At 41.0% G+C, this 17,469-nt stretch overlaps 1 protein-coding gene across 1 annotated transcript in view; it reads left to right on the top strand.

The window, feature by feature from the left end:
- PLCXD3 (phosphatidylinositol specific phospholipase C X domain containing 3) overlaps positions 1–17,469 on the top strand; it is a 194,610-nt gene that overhangs the window by 110,693 nt on the left and 66,448 nt on the right. Inside the window, exon 2 of the mRNA XM_055422122.2 lies at positions 13,601–14,309. Coding sequence (XP_055278097.1) covers positions 13,601–14,309 — 709 coding nt within the window. The remainder of the gene's footprint in view (positions 1–13,600; positions 14,310–17,469) is intronic.

Here is a 17,469-nt window from a genome sequence, read left to right as displayed (position 1 = left end):
TTAATATTGGCTTCAAAGTGCAAGGGTAATGATGCTGGCAGTTCAGCTATTCCCTTACTGTCTAATCTGAAAATTAAACTTTCTCATAAGCGTGCACATACAGGAAGAAACATAGTATATATGGGCTTCCCAGGTGGCGCTTAGTGGTAAAGAACCTGCCTGCCAATGCAGGAGACATGAGACACGGGTCGATTTCTGGGTTGGGAAGGTCTCCTGGAGGAGGTCATGGCAACCTACTCCAGTAATCTTGCCTGGAGAATCCCATGGACAGAGAAGCCTGGTGGGCTATGGTCCATAGGGTCGCAAAGAGCTGGACATGCTGAAGTGACTTAGTATGCACACATGCACTATTTACGGTGTCAGGCATCCACTGGGTGTCTTAGGACCTATCCCTTGCAGATAAGGGGAACTACTGCATAGACATTTGGGGCTGGTTGATTCTTTGTGTGGGAGCTCTCCAGTGCATTGTAGGATGGTCAGCTGCATCCCTGGCCGTCTACCCACTAGATGACGGGAACACCGCCCCTTCACTTGTAACAGTACAAAACATTTGCAGGAGCTGTCAAATATCTTCTGGGTCAAAATAAACCCTGGTAGAGAACCACTTGTCTATGGTAACAGATGGGTCTATTGGTCTTTCTGATTATCTAACAATACTGCTGCTGTACTGATTTTCCTCTTAAATTTTTACATTTCATGCATAGATTTTTCCTGGTCCCAGGACCTTCCCATTTAAGAAGCTGCCCTCCCTGGGACTGTGTTGGCAGATGTAGATGTTTTGGGATACTGTTATCCTTGGCTTAGCAGCTCCTGTACACAGCAGGACCTCAGGAAAGGATTCCATTTGACTGTCTGTTGAGAAGTGTCCAAACAGATGCTGCAATGGAGAGGGAGAATGCATGTCTGAGCTGATTTATGTGAAGATAGACAGTAATTTAGGACTTCTTTATTTCTTAGGGTCTCTTTATTTGTTCAGACAGCCCTACTGATAGTCCTTAAAAGGAAATCCATATGACAAAGAGGCTTAATAGTTTCACTAAGAGGTCGGTTGGAGCAGCTCTTTTTCCTGCTCCTTGATGAGAATGCTGCTGCTCTAAACTAATCACTGCCCACTCATCTATTGGTTTAAAGAAACAACCCAGCAAGTTTAAAGACATTGTGATGAATATTGAACTCCTCTACTGGGAGGCATTAATGTAATAGGGCTTCTCAGATTTAGAATCCAGGATCCTGGATCAAAAGACTTACATAAGGAAACCAACCTCTTGCTGTCTCTGAGATGCGCTGAGGAAGAAGGCTTTATACAATATAAAAGGCACAGATTTACCCAAGGAGAAATATCGCAGAATGATCATTTTGATTTTTCCTTTACAAAAGGATTAATCTCAGTGTTCTACAAGATATGTCAGGTTTAATTTAATATTAAAAATTATATTTCCTATATGTTTATGTCAAATGAAGTACAAATATTGAATTACCAGTATGTAGTAGGCTGCAGTCCGTGGGGTAGCTAGGAGTCAGACACGACTGAGCGACTTCACTTTCACTTTCATGCATTGGAGAAGGAAATGGCAACCCACTCCAGTGTTCTTGCCTGGAGAATCCCAAGGACGGGGAAGCCTGGTGGGCTGCCATCTATGGGGTCGCACAGAGTTGGACACGACTGAAGTGACATAGCAGCTGCAGCAGTTTTTCAATTATCTGTTCAATTTTAGAAGTGTTTTGGTTTGTGATACATATTGTGCATTTTCTCTGATGACACAAAATCTCTTATATTGTCCTCAGAGCCCTGATCATGTGTTGGAGGTCTGAGGTAAGATGCCAGGAATAAGGAGCAATCTTTATTCTTCAAGATTTGGTCTTTGCTGCTGAAAAATCCAAATAACCAATCACTTTAATCAATGGAGTAAACAAAAATTAATGAGGTTAATTGTAGGTTGTCAAATAATAAATTATAATGGATTCTGTAGCTCAGTTGGTAAAAGAATCTGCCTGCAATGCAGGAGACCCAGGTTTGATCCCTGGGTCAGGAAGATCCCCTGGAGAAGGAAATGGCAGGCTTTCCAGTATTCTTGTCTGGGAAATCCCATGGACAGAAGGAGTTTGGTGGGCTCCAGTCTATGGAATCACAGAAGAATTGGACATGACTTAGCAACTAAATAATAGCAACAAGACCTAAGTCCACAACAAGAGCTGTGTTTGGGGATTTAGTATAAGGTAACAGGGAATGGAGCTGGCTGATTAGTACTATGGAGTCAGTGATACTGAAGGAATAATAGCAGGCAGACAGACACAACACGTAACCAGGTTCTACTTACCTGTGTAACACTTAGTGCTGAAATTTTAGTATTCTAATGATGGGAGGGTGTCATAAGAGCAAATAATTCCCTTGGAATACTTAAATACTAGATAATTTATCAAGGTAAAATTCCTGTTAATGAAACTGAGGCAGAAGGCAAGAGGAATTTGTTCAGATGTGCCACTCTATTGGCTGGAATCAATTCTCTTTTTTCTAAGATTGAATCCATTCTAGAGACTGAGCAGAGTAATGCCTATAGAAGAGGTTTGGATGGTCGTAGCTGGGATGTTTGTTAGGGATACTAGGGATATATCAGGAACATTACCTGAAAGCTGTGTCAGTGGTCCCAACAGGAAACCATTCCATTAGCAATGGAATGCAATGGAGATGAAGAGGCCATATTTGAGAGAGAATTTGGAGGTCAATATGATGGGACTGGAAGACTGATGAACATGAGGTTTGAGGGGTGAGTTAGAACTCAAGATGAATCCAAGATGAGATGGAAGGAATATGAGATGAGCAAAGTCATGCTCAAAATTCTCCAAGCCAGGCTTCAGCAATATGTAAACCGTGAACTCCCAGATGTTCAAGCAGGTTTTAGAAAAGGCAGAGGCACCAGAGATCAAATTGCCAACATCCGCTGGATCATGGAGAAAGCAAGAGAGTTTCAGAAAAACATCTATTTCTGCTTCATTGACTATGCCAAAGCATTTGACTGTGTGGATCACAATAAACTGTGGAACATTCTGAAAGAGATGGGAATCCCAGACCACCTGACCTGCCTCTTGAGAAACCTGTATGCAGGTCAGGAAGCAACAGTTAGAACTGGACATGGAACAACAGACTGGTTCCAAATAGGAAAAGGTGTACGTCAAGGTTGTATATTGTCACCTTGCTTATTTAACTTATATGCAGAATACATCATGAGGAACGCTGGGCTGGAAGAAGCACAAGCTGGAATCAAGATTGCTGGGAGAAATATCAATAACCTCAGATATGCAGATGACACTACCCTTATGGCAGAAAGTGAAGAGGAACTCAAAAGCCTCTTGATGAAAGTGAAAGAGGAGAGTGAAAAGGTTGGTTTGAAGCTCAACATTCAGAAAACAAAGATCATGGCATCTGGTCCCATCACTTCATGGGAAATAGATGGAAAAACAGTGGAAACAGTGTCAGACTTTGTTTTTTGGGGCTCCAAAATCACTGTGGATGCTGATTGCAGCCATGAAATAAAAAGACGCTTGCTCCTTGGAAGGAAAGTTATGACCAACCTTGATAGTATATTAAAAAGCAGAGACATTACTTTGCCAACCAAGGTCCGTCTAGTCAAGGCAATGGTTTTTCCTGTGGTCATGTATGGATGTGAGAGTTGGACTGTGAAGAAGGCTGATCGCCGAAGAATCGATGCTTTTGAACTGTGGTGTTGGAGAAGACTCTTGAGAGTCCCTTATACTGCAAGGAGATCCAACCAGTCCATTCTAAAGGAGATCAATCCTGGATGTTCATTGGAGGGACTGATGCTAAAGCTGAAACTGCAATACTTTGGCCACCTCATGCGACGAGTTGAGTCACTGGAAAAGACTCTGATGCTGGGAAGGGTTGGGGGTGGGAGGAGAAGGGGACAACGGAGAATGAGATGGCTGGATGGCATCACCGACTCTGTGGACATGAGTTTGAGTGTACTCCGGGAGTTGGTGATGGACAGGGAGGCGTGGCGTGCTGTGATTCATGGGGTCGCGGAGAGTCGGACACGACTGAGCGACTGAACTGAACTGAACTGATGATAGGTACACTGATAAAGGAGCTGGTTTGAAAGAGAGTATATGATAATTCATCTAAAACATTGTAAGTTTAAGGTTCCCATGGAGCAATAAAATTTAGTTACCTGATAGGCAGACTAGAAATCTGTAATTCAAGTCAGATTAGATGGTATCAATTTATTATGTATCTATTATAAGGCATGAGGCCAAAGAGATTAATGAGATCACCCAAGGAATAACCATGGAGCAAGTTGAAGTCTTGACTGGAACTTTGGATAATATTCTCATTTAGGAACTGGAAGGGCAGCAAGAGGCAGCAAAGGAGGCTGGGATGGGACAATAACAAAAAAGTGGAAAAACTAGGAAAGAGTCATGTCTAAAAAGCCGAAGGGGGAATATATTTTAAGAAGGAAGAAGGAAGAATAGCAGTATCAAACATTCCAGAAAGTCTGAGCAGGATTCACTCATTGATTTATTTGACGACAGTAATGAAATGCCTGCCTCTAAGTTCTGTGCTAGGATTTAGGAATGAGGCCACAGAATTCTGATGAGTACTTTTAGTTATCATTGAGGCTATTTCACAGAGGTTTTATATGAGTTACAATCATGATAGTCTGATTACAGCAGTTAAAGATGGAACCAGAGTTAAGGAGAGAGAGCCAAGTTGTTTAGCTTAACTTTCTGAGAAATCTAAGAGGAAATGTTAAAGAAGACAGGGGTCAATAATGGCCTAATCCCGTATGAACTCATTTTGACGCACTGACTTGAATCAAATGTTTATTAATAAAGCTGGATATAGTAGTGAGCACAGGAGATGATAGTTTTTTTTTGCTTTTGAGGAAGCTTACAACCCAGATGTACTTTATTTTCTTGAGCTCCAAAATTACTCAGATGGTGACTGCAGCCATGAAATTAAAAGACACTTGCTCCTTGGAAGAAAAGCTGTGACAAACCTAGACAGCATCTTAAAAAGCAGAGACATAACTTTGCTGACAAAGGTCCATATGGTCAAAACTATGGTTTTTCCAGAAGTCTTATATGGATGTGAGAGTTGGACCATATAAAAGGCTGAGCACCAAAGAATTGATGATTTTTAAGTGTGGTGTTGGAAAAGACTCTTGAGAGTCACTTGGACAGCAAGGAGATCAAATTACTCAATCTTAAAGGAAATTGTGGCCACCTGATGTGAAGAGACAGCTCATTAGAAAAGACCCCGATGCTGGGAAAGATTGAAGGCAGGAGGTGAAGGGGATGGCAGAGGACGAGATGGTTGGATGGCATCACTGACTCAATGGACATGAATTTGAGCAAGCTCTGGGAAATGGTGAAGGACAGGGAAGCCTGGCATGCTGCAGTCCATGGAGTCACAAAGAGTTGGACATGCCTGAGAGACTGAGCAACAATGAACAACAAACAATCTAGATGAAAATTAATGTGTATATTTGTGAGGGGATTGCAGGTGGAGAGCAAGATATAAAGATTGAATAAAAATTCAATGAACATAATGAGCATTAGTTACAATATCTAATAACAATTATTGGTTGATGAAAAGGAGCTATAGACTAACAAACTGTGAATTCAGGGGAAGGGAAGATTACCATGAGAGCCCAAAGGTTTTGCCACAGAGAAAGAAATACATGTAAGTTGCAAAAGAAGACTGCTGCTGCTGCTAAGTTGCTTCAGTCGTGTTTGACTCTGTGCTACCCCATGGACAGCAGCCCACGAGGCTCCTCTGTCCACCGAGCTCTCCAAACAAGAATACTGGAGTGGGTTGCCATTTCCTTCTCTAGGAGAACTTCCCAACCCAGGGATTAGAACCTGGGCCTCCCAAATTGTAGGCAGACACTTTACCATCTGAGCCATCAGGGAAGTCCATCAAAAGGGGCCTCAAAAAATAAATCTACTCTTCCTTACACACTCAGCAGTCTCTTTTTGGCTCACAGATTGCTGGTGCATATGCTTCAGTACTCCTGTGGTGCTGGCCTTATCATCACAAATGGTACCAAGATATTAAATATGCAGGAAACCTGTTCGCAGAAAGCAGGAGTCTTAAAAACCTTAGCCCTGTGCTAAATAAAACAGGCACAGAACAAACAAGGAAAGAGAAATGCAGAGTGTTACAAGCTTTTGCAAGCAAGTTCAGCGCCCTGCAGAAGCCAGGAGGGGAGCAGTTCTTGTATTGATGGAGTCAGAGCCTGAATTCTAAGGTCACGATATAGATATTAAAACTGCACACTCATGGGCACATCAAACCTTAGCCATGTGGGCCTTTTTGTTCTGAAGATTCACAGATGAAATTGACTTTTTGATGAATCTATACATTTTCTTTGATGTTTATTAAACCGTAATTTTGTAGAATTTGAAATGGAATGATGGCTAAACTGAGAAACCAATCAGAAGTTCAGCTCAAAGAACTTTAATAGAAAATAAAAGAGGTAATACTTATTAGATCAATGATCAATTTTCTTAACATGGCAGAATGTAAATATTTAGGTGCTGTTTATTAAAATTTCAAGTTAATATATTAGACAGTTGGGTCTGTAGATGTCAAATCCTCTCATTAACCCCAAAAAGTTGTTATAGTCTGCATTAGTTAGCTATTGCTATGTAACAAATTATATGAAAATTTAATCACTTAAAACACAGTCTTTGTGGGTCAGAAATCTAGGCAAATATTCACATGTCCTAAGATCTCTCAACGGTAGCAGTCAAGATTCCACTGGGGTAAGAGGTACTTCCAAGCTTATACATTGCCTGTTTCCAAGAAACAAAAGAAAGTAACTTCTTTCATTCCATTCACTTATTCAGAGCTAGAGCAAAGGTTCTTGATTGAGCAGGGTTCATAATGGGAGTGGCCAGCTCTTGTCTGACTAAAGAGGACAAATTGAACCCCAAATTGAGCGGGTAAGTTCAGAATCAGAGGTTCAACATTAAATATAATGTCCAAGGTATGAGTTGGAACTGTAGATAAGAAAAGAATAAGAGGACAAGCGGATAGGAATACTAAGCCAGTGTAGAAGCAAAATATTAGACCAGATAAGGCAGACAGGTTGTAGATTTCAGGGCTTCCCCAATGGCTCAGCAGGTAAGGAATCTGACTGCATTGCAGGAGACGTGGATTTGACCGAATTAGGCATGAACAAAGAAATAGTGCTTAGCACTGTTTTGCTCATAGGCAGATTCCTGGTTTTAAAGACAAAGGGCTGGGCCAGAGGTTTTCTCTGTTATTGAAAATCATAAAGTAGTATTGCTATATTTTTGTTTTATGTTCAAATAAATAGAAAAGAGTCTAGAGGAAATGTTGAAATTTGCGAGGAACTACTACTCCAAATGAAATTAAAAGTCCTGAAAATATTATTTCTTAGCCAACATTAGATTATGTATTTTCTCCCAAAATGCACAGGTAATGTTTTGCATTGATTGAAAATTTAATTCTCCTCCTTCTTCAAACAGTATTTGCATCTGGTCATTTTTTCTTCATGTCAGTGTCATTTAGCTTAGAATAAATACTGGTGGGGGTGCCGATGGTTTCTTCTGTTTGCTGTTTTTTAATTTTTATTTTCGGAGAAGGCAATGGCAAGCCACTCCAGTACTCTTGCCTAGAAAATCTTCAGACATGCCTGAGGACTGTGCACACATACACACAACAAATTAGTATTTTTATTAACACGTTGCAAACAAACAACAGCTCATTTCTGAAAGAACAAATCTAGTCATATTTAATTCCCTTTTTGCTTGCTTCCAATTATGTCTTCTACCGGATTACAGAAGTAATCAATTTCTTTCATCCACCTTTTTTTCACATGCCTGCAAATCAATTATTAATTTTTTTGATTTTATAAATTAACCCTTATTTTGAGGGCTTATTACTTTATTTGTACCTATTTCAATCTTAGATCATTTCATTATAACTCTTCTTAAGCTTGCTTTTTACTTTATTTAAACATATTCTTGCTGTGTTTTAAACCATAGTACAATTTAGTTTCTTCATTTATATTAGCCATTGACTGAACAATTAATAAGTCAACATGCAGTAATTTAAATCTCTATTAAAATTTGTCAATGCCAGCTCCAAACAGACAGTTTTCTTTATTCAGAAAGTGTTGACGTTTTCTTCCCATCAGTTCAGTTCAGTTCAGTTCAGTCGCTCAGTCGTGTCCGACTCTCCGCGACCCCATGAATCACAGCACGCCAGGCCTCCCTGTCCATCACCAACTCCCGGAGTTCACTCAAACTCATGTCCATCGAGTCGGTGATGCCATCCAGCCATCTCATTCTCCGTCGTCCCCTTCTCCTCCCACCCCCAACCTTTCCCAGCATCAGAGTCTTTTCCAGTGAGTCAACTCGTCGCATGAGGTGGCCAAAGTATTGCAGTTTCAGCTTTAGCATCAGTCCCTCCAATGAACATCCAGGATTGATCTCCTCTAGAATGGACTGGTTGGATCTCCTTGCAGTATAAGGGACTCTCAAGAGTCTTCTCCAACACCACAGTTCAAAAGCATCGATTCTTCGGCGATCAGCCTTCTTCACAGTCCAACTCTCACATCCATACATGACCACGGGAAAAACCATTGCCTTGACTAGACGGACCTTGGTTGGCAAAGTAATGTCTCTGCTTTTTAATATACTATCAAGGTTGGTCATAACTTTCCTTCCAAGGAGCAAGCGTCTTTTAATTTCATGGCTGCAATCAGCATCTGCAGTGATTTTGGAGCCCAAAAAAACGAAGTCTGACACTGTTTCCACTGTTTTTCCATCTATTTCCCATGAAGTGATGGGACCAGATGCCATGATCTTTGTTTTCTGAATGTTGAGCTTCAAGCCAACCTTTTCACTCTCCTCTTTCACTTTCATCAAGAGGCTTTTGAGTTCCTCTTCACTTTCTGCCATAAGGGTAGTGTCATCTGCATATCTGAGGTTATTGATATTTCTCCCGGCAATCTTGATTCCAGCTTGTGCTTCTTCCAGCCCAGCGTTCCTCATGATGTACTCTGCATATAAGTTAAATAAGCAAGGTGACAATATACAACCTTGACGTACACCTTTTCCTATTTGGAACCAGTCTGTTGTTCCATGTCCAGTTCTAACAGTTGCTTCCTGACCTGCATACAGGTTTCTCAAGAGGCAGGTCAGGTGGTCTGGGATTCCCATCTCTTTCAGAATGTTCCACAGTTTATTGTGATCGACACAGTCAAAGGCTTTGGCATAGTCAATAAAGCAGAAATAGATGTTTTTCTGAAACTCTCTTGCTTTCTCCATGATCCAGCGGATGTTGGCAATTTGATCTCTGGTGCCTCTGCCTTTTCTAAAACCTGCTTGAACATCTGGGAGTTCACGGTTTATATACTGCTGAAGCCTGGCTTGGAGAATTTTGAGCATGACTTTACTAGCGTGTGAGATGAGTGCAATTGTGCGGTAGTTTGAGCATTCTTTGGCATTGCCTTTCTTTGGGATTGGAATGAAGACTGACCTCTTCCAGTCCTGTGGCCACTGCTGAGTTTTCCAAATCTGCTGGCATATTGAGTGCAGCACTTTCACAGCATCATCTTTCAAGACTTGAAATAGCTCAACTGGAATTCCATCACCTCCACTAGCTTTGTTCGTAGTGATGCTTTCTAAGGCCCACTTGACTTCACATTCCAAGATGTCTGGCTCTAGGTCAGTGATCACGTTATCGTGACTATCTTGGTCGTGAAGATCTTTTTTGTACAGTTCTTCTGTGTATTCCTGCCACCTCTTTTTAATATCTTCTGCTTATGTTAGGTCCATACCATTTCTGTCCTTTATCGAGCCCATCTTTGCATGAAATGTTCCCTTGGAATCTCTAATTTTTCTTCCCATACCATCTACTAAAGATAAATAGATCAGATAGTATCAGATGAAAGTAAATGTGGCATTTCTATATCTTTTGGTTACCATTCATAGTTTGAAAAATTCCATTAATTCTGAGGAGTTTTCTGTTCCAAATCTTAAAGGTAATGATTTTCAGGATATCAAAGTATTTTTCAAAATATTTTCTCTAACAACCTACCATGGCATCTGAAGTTCATACTCTTGTGATTCCTGTGCGTTGTTTAATGCTAGATAAAGATATATGTAGATGCCTGTAGGTACAAATTGACATATATATATGGACAAAGACAAATATTGCATCACTGATAAAATTTGCTATAAACAGCTTATTAAAGGCCCTGCTGCTACTGCTGCTAAGTCACTTCAGTCGTGTCCGACTCTGTGTGACCCCATAGACGGCAGCCCACCAGGCTCTCCTGTCCCCGGGATTCTCAAGGCAAGAACACTGGAGTGGGCTGCCATTTCCTTCTCCAATGTGTGAAAGTGAAAAGTGAAAGTGAAGTCACTCGGTCATGTCTGACTCGTAGCGACCCTATGGACTGCAGCCTGCCAGGCTCCTCCATCCACGGGAATTCTAGGCAAGAGTACTGGAGTGGCTTGCCATTGCCTTCTCCTTAAAGGCCCTGAGGTGATGATAATAAGTTTAGAGATGTTTGTGTGTTTGTGTGTGCTTGCGCACATATTGGGTTGGAAGAGTGAAAAATATAGAAAAAGCTGTACCTCAATGCATGTAGATTAAGAGTGAGCAACAATGTATGAGAAAGCCTGAGTAACAGATGGGGAATAATAATATCTGCCTTTTCTAATGTGTGTAAAGTCCAGAATATATTAATTTAATTTTACCTATTTAATAAGTCATGGCCAAGAATTAAAGGAGGCTTTAAAAATAAAATTGAAATAACTTTTCTTTTTGGTTCCAATAATATTTTAAATGGCAATCTGTACTCACAGATAAATCATACACGTGTTCATTGCTACATTTATGGATTTGAAGTAACTCTAAAGAGAGCTTTCACTTTTTTTGAGAGGAACTATCTGTGAAGAAAATAGTCTATTAGCTAATTTTTAAATACTGTTAATTGTGTTAACCTGCAAGAAAAAGTAATTGTTTATTCAATATTTAAAGTGTATTTGACTTCATGTACATTCACAGTTGCCCAAATGCAGGGTCAAGAATAATGTTAAAATACCAGTATTGTACTTTTCTCTCACCTTATTTCTCTCTTCCTCTATTCCTATGACCTCCTGTGCTTTCCAAAGTATAGGTGGTAATACTGATTGTCTACTTATGAAACAGGCTTCTTTATTCATTGAAATAAGCCCACTAGGCTTAAAATCAACCCAAAATAAAGGGAAAGGAAAAGATTTAGACAAAGCATTTGGGAAGTGATGAGTCCCTATAAATTCTACTCTATGGTCACTTATGCCACCTACATGGACAACCAGTTCTTGGACTTCTCTGGTGGTCCAGTGTTTAAGACTTTGCTGTCCAATGCAGGAGGTGTAGATTTGACCCCTAGTTGGGGGAGCTAAGATCCCACATGCCTCATGGCTACAAAATCCAAAGGCATAAAACAGAAACAGTATTGTAACAGAATAAATAGAGATTTTTTTAAATGGTCTGCATCAAAAATCTTTTTTAAAAAGAGAAAGCCTGTTCTAATTAGTAAATTCTTGGTTTACAGAAGTAGAAGATGATCTTTTGAATTTTAAAATATTGATTAAATGGGATTTTAAAAATTATTATTGTACAAACCACTTGGTCTGTTGGACCCCTCTGTGTACTATTCTTGTTGAGTCACTAAGTCGTGTCTGACTCTTTGCAACCCCTCTTTGCCGGACTGCAGTATGCCAGGCTTCCCCGTCCTTCATTCAGTTCAGTTTAGTTACATAGTTGTGTGCAATTCTTTGCGACCCCATGGAAAGCAGCACACCAGGCTTCCCTGTCCATCACCAACTCCTGGAGCTTGCTCAAACTCAAGTCTATAGCGTCAGTGATGCCATCCAACCATCTCATCCTCTGCTGTCCCCTTCTCCTCCTGCCTTCAATATTTCCCAGCATCAGGATGTTTTCCAGTGAGTCAGTTCTTCACAACAGGTGGCCAAAGTATTAGAGTTTCAGTTTTAGCATCAGTCCTTCCAATGAATATTCAGGACTGATTTCCTTTAGGATGGACTGGTTGGATCTCCTTGCAGACCAAGGGACTCTCAAGAGTCTTCTCCCACACCACAGTTCAAAAGCATCAATTCTTCGGTGCTCAGCTGTCTTTATAGTTCAACTCTCACATCCATACATGACCACTGGAAAAGCCATAGCTTTGACTAGATGGATCTTTGTTGGCAAAGTAATGTCTCTGCTTTTTAATATGCTGTCTAGGTTGGTCTTTCTTCCAAAGAGCAAGTGTCTTTTAATTTCATGACTGCAGTCACCATCTGCCGTGATTTTGGAGCCCAAAAAGTCTGTCACTGTTTTCATTGTTTCCCCATCTATTTCCCATGAAATGATGAGACCAGATGCCATGATCTTAGTTTTCTGGATGTTGAGTTTTAAGCCAACTTTTTCACTCTCCTCTTTCACTTTCATCAAGAAGCTCTTTAGTTCTTCTTTGCTCTCTGCCGTAAGGGTAGTGTTATCTGCATATCTGAGGTTATTGATATTTCTCTCAGCAATCTTGATTCCAGCTTGTGTTTCAACCAGCCCAATGTTTCTCATGATGTACTCTGCATACAAGTTAAATAAGCAGGGTCACAAAATACAGCCTTAATGTACCCCTTTCCCAATTTAGAATCAGTCTATTGCTCCATATCAAGTTTAACTGCTTCTTGATCTGCATACAGATTTCTCAGGAGGCAGGTCAGGTGGTCTGGTATTCCCATCTCTTGAAGAATTCGCCAATTTGTTGTGATCCACACAGTCAAAGGCTTTGGCATAGTCAATAAAGCAGAAGTAGATGTTTTTCTGGAACTCTCTTGCTTTTTTCATGATCCAACGGATGTTAGCAATTTGATCTCTGGTTCCTCTGCCTTTTCTAAATCCAGCTTAAACATCTGGAAGTTCCTGGTTCACATATTGTTGAAGTCTGCTTGGAGAATTTTGAACATTACTTTGCTAGCGTGTGAGATGAGGGCAATTGTGTGGTAGTTTGAGCATTCTTTGGCATTGCCCTTGTTTGGGATCAGAATGAAAACAGACCTTTTCCTGTCCTGTGGCTACTGCTGAGTTTTCCAAATATGCTGGCATATTGAGTGCAGCACTTTCACAGCATCATCTTTTAGGATTTGAAATAGCTCAACTGGAATTCCATCACCTTCACTAGCTTGCTTTGTAGTGATGCTTCCTAAGGCCCACTTGTCTTCCAGATATCTAGGTGAGTGATCACACCATTGTGGTTATCTGGGTCATGAAGATCTTTTTTGTATAGTTCTTCTGTGTATTATTGCCACCTTTCTTAACATCTTCTGTTTTTGTTTGCTCAGATTCATGTCCATTGAGTCAGTGATGACATCCTACTGCCTCATACTAGGTTAAAAAAAAGAAATTCTAAGACACTTGGATGTACTAGTTAAATGTTCCTTAGCATTTCCCTTGGCTCATTTGAGGCAGAAATATGGACTCGGCAAGAGGGAAAGAAGTTGGGTAGGACAAAGGACTGAAATGTAACCATGTTGTGCCTTCTTATTCTTCTAGGATCTCATGACTCCTTCAGCTTCTACATTGATGAAGCCTCTCCAGTGGGGCCTGAACAGCCAGAAACTGTCCAGAATTTTGTCTCTGTGTTTGGGACTGTGGCCAAAAAGCTGATGCGAAAATGGTTAGCCACTCAAACCATGAACTTTACTGGTCAGCTAGGAGCTGGGATCCGTTACTTTGATCTTCGAATTTCCACCAAGCCTAGAGACCCCGACAATGAACTCTACTTTGCTCATGGTTTGTTCAGTGCCAAAGTCAATGAAGGTCTTGAGGAGATCAATGCATTCCTCACAGATCACCATAAGGAGGTAGTATTCTTGGACTTCAACCACTTTTATGGGATGCAGAAATATCACCATGAAAAACTGGTCCAAATGCTGAAAGACATCTATGGGAATAAAATGTGCCCAGCGATCTTTGCCCAGGAAGTGAGTCTGAAGTACCTGTGGGAGAAGGACTATCAAGTGCTGGTCTTCTACCACAGTCCAGTGGCTCTGGAAGTGCCCTTTCTCTGGCCTGGGCAGATGATGCCAGCACCCTGGGCCAACACCACAGACCCGGAAAAATTGATCCAGTTTCTTCAGGCGTCCATCACTGAGAGAAGGAAGAAGGGATCGTTTTTCATATCTCAGGTGGTGCTGACTCCCAAAGCAAGCACCGTGGTCAAAGGGGTGGCCAGCGGTCTCAGAGAAACTATCACAGAAAGGTAAGTGTCCTTAAGTTCTCAAGGGGAGAGTTGAAGCAGTTTAACCCAACATCAAAGAGCTGTTAAGTGATGGAGCTGATTCACACCCGTGTATGTTAGTTTCCCAGGGCTGTCACAACAAAGTGCCACAAACTGGGTGGCTTAAAACAGAAGAAATTTACCACCCCTCAGTTCCAGAGGCTAAAAGTCTGAAATCAAGGTGTCAGCAGGCTGGCTCCTTCTGAGGGCTCTGTGGGAGAATCTTTCCCATGCCACTCCCCTAACTTCTGGTGATAGTTGGCATCCCCTTGTGGTCCTTAGCTAACACATGCATCACTCCCATCTCTGCCTCCATCTTAACATGATATTCTTCCCTGTTTCTCTGTCATCTCTTCTTATAAGGACACTAGTCATATTGGATTAGGGCCTACTCTAGTGACTTCATCTTAACTTAATTACGTCTGTAAATGTCCTATTTTCAAATAAGTTTACACTTAACAGTGCTGGGAATTAGGACTTCAGTATGTCATTTTGTGGGCTTTCCTGGTAGCTCAGCAGTAAAGAATCCACCTACAGTGCAGGAGATGCAGGTTGGATCCTTGGGTTTGGAAGATCCCCTGGAGAAGGGAATGGCAACCCATTCCAGTATTCTTGCCTAGGAAATCCCATGGACAGGGGAGGCAGAAGCTGGTGGGCTACAGCCCATGGGGTTGCAAAGAGTCGGACACAATTTAGCAACTAAACAACAACAATAACACCATGTCATTTTGTAGGACACAGATCAACCCACAGGAACATGGAGTTTTTGTTTTGTTTTTGCTGTACCACATGGCTTGCTGGGTTTTAGTTACCCAATCAGAGATCGAACCTGGACCCCTTGCAGTGGAAGTGTGGAAACCTAACCACTGGATCATCCAGGGAATTCCCACATTATGCATTTTGACTCCATATCTAGTTATCTTTTCATAACACTTCTTTTCATATGTGCTTAGCATTATATATATAACAAAGCTCTTTCTCTACTGTTTTCAGAGTATTTTCACATACCTGATTCCATTTGACCTGCATAATAATCCTGGGAAGTAGATACTATATTACAGATAAAAATTAAACTTCAGAGACATGAAATGTTTTACCTAAAGTCACTTGGACAATGAATAGTGAACCAAAGACTCAAACCTCATTTTTCCCAAATTGTGTTCTATGTCTTTACACTTTATCCAAAGCAACAATCAATCTCCAGAGAGTAGGCATTCTACTGGTCAAGCCCCAACACACCTGTAGGGCAGTGGTCATCTGTGAGCCACAATTAGCAACCACAATTAGCAAAAACGTCTGTAACTCATTCCCAATTACAACATGTATCGTTGTACATATTGCTTATTCTTTTGAGTTAAAATATTAAACAAGGCAAACATTGAAAAGCAAGCATGGTTCCTATCACAGCTTTTTAATTGGTATTTTGAATTATGGTAAGGAGACAGAGAATGAATGTTTTGCTCAAGGTCTTGTAGGGAAAGACAAGAAAATGAAAAGACTGAGAAGTGGAAATACTATGGATGGCCTTTACAGGTGAAAATGCTAGATGGTGGGAAATGGCCGGTGAAATTAGTAAAGGGGCAGAAACAGATTTGTATGAAGACTTTTAGGCAGGCTACAGGGAATGTCATCCTATGACCCATGGGGAGCTAGAAAATGATATCTAACAGTGGAGTGATTTGACCAGGTCTGCATTTGCAGTGGATAAGAGGTGAAGCATGGAGGGTAAATGGAATGCAGAGACTAAGCAGTTAAGAAGTGCATGAAACTGTTTTAGCAATCATATGGAAGCTCAAGAGAGGAAGTGAGAAAATGGAGAAGGGGACAGTATGCCCCAGCAAAAGTTAGAAGGACTATTTAGCTATGTGGTGTGAATGTGAGAAAAGAGAAATAGAATAAGTGATGGATGCATTCACAGAGGCAAAAAACAAAGATACAAGGACTTGGTAAAAACATGAGGAAGATCCAATCAGGATTATGTTAAATTTGTTTGCTCAGTCCCTCAGTTGTGTCCAACTCTTAGGGATCCCATGGCTTGCAGCCCACCCATGCGCTCCTTGTCCATGGAATTTTTCAGGTAAAAATACTGGAATGGGTTGTCATTTATTCTTCCAGGGGATCTTCTCAACTTAGGGAATGAACCCATGTCTCTTGTGTCTCCTGCACTGGCAGGCGGGTTTTTTACCACTGCATCACCTAGGAAGCCCCACGCTAAATTTGAAGTACTAGAAAGACATCCAGGTCAAGGTGGCCAGTTGATCATTAGGAATATACATTAATGTTTTGGGGAAATATTATATTTTTTGGCAATGACAGGCACAGAACCTTGGAGAGGAAAAATTCCTCCATACAAAATTATAACTTCCTTCTGTTATTCAGATATTTGCTAGACTCTCCCTGTTCCTTCAATACAAATAAGATTCCCAACCCTTCACTGTACACTGTATGCAAGTGTAAAGTCTTCCCTAAAATTTCTGCTGATGTCTAGATTTCTTCCATGCATACAGAATAAGCCCTTGCTCTTCTGGATTTGTGTCATTTTATGAATTGATTGTCCAAGGTGGCCTGTCCATGTTCCACCCTCTATAACCTGAGATGTGAAACTTGCTGCTGCTGCTGCTGCTAAGTCACTTCAGTCGTGTCCGACTCTGTGTGACCCCATAGACGGAACCCCACCAGGCTCCCCCGTCCCTGGGATTCTCCAGGCAAGAACACTGGAGTGGGTTGCCATTTCCTTCTCCAAGAGATGTGAAACTTACTTCTTGCTTAATTGCTATATAATGGTTTATTCAGACTTTACTAAGGATCTGAGCAGACAAGGGAGGTTTTATAATCATAATGTAGACGATTTAAAGTTGAACTTCAGATTCATCTGGAATTACGAATCTCCTGACCTGGAATATCTTCTGATGACATCCGTACCACTATTCATCCTAGACTCAGGTCCTCTGACGGAATCGTCTCCTTATCCTTTTCTCACCTGTTTTACCCGCTTCCCCCTGTATTGCAGTGGAGACACTACTCTCTCCTCTAGATTACTACACCTCTCTCCCTGGCCCTAAGCCTACATTCAAGTTAGTCATCAATGTGTTCGTCAGAACAAGAAGACTATTTCTTTAATAGAACCACCTTCTATAAAAAT

Source organism: Moschus berezovskii, chromosome 18 (genome assembly GCF_049115385.1).
Source record: "Moschus berezovskii isolate FMDL1 chromosome 18, NW_MosBer_1.0, whole genome shotgun sequence".
Classification (NCBI taxonomy): Eukaryota; Metazoa; Chordata; class Mammalia; order Artiodactyla; family Moschidae; genus Moschus; species Moschus berezovskii.
The sequence above is the reverse complement of the archived record's forward strand: the minus strand, read 5'-3'. Positions and strand labels throughout refer to the sequence as shown.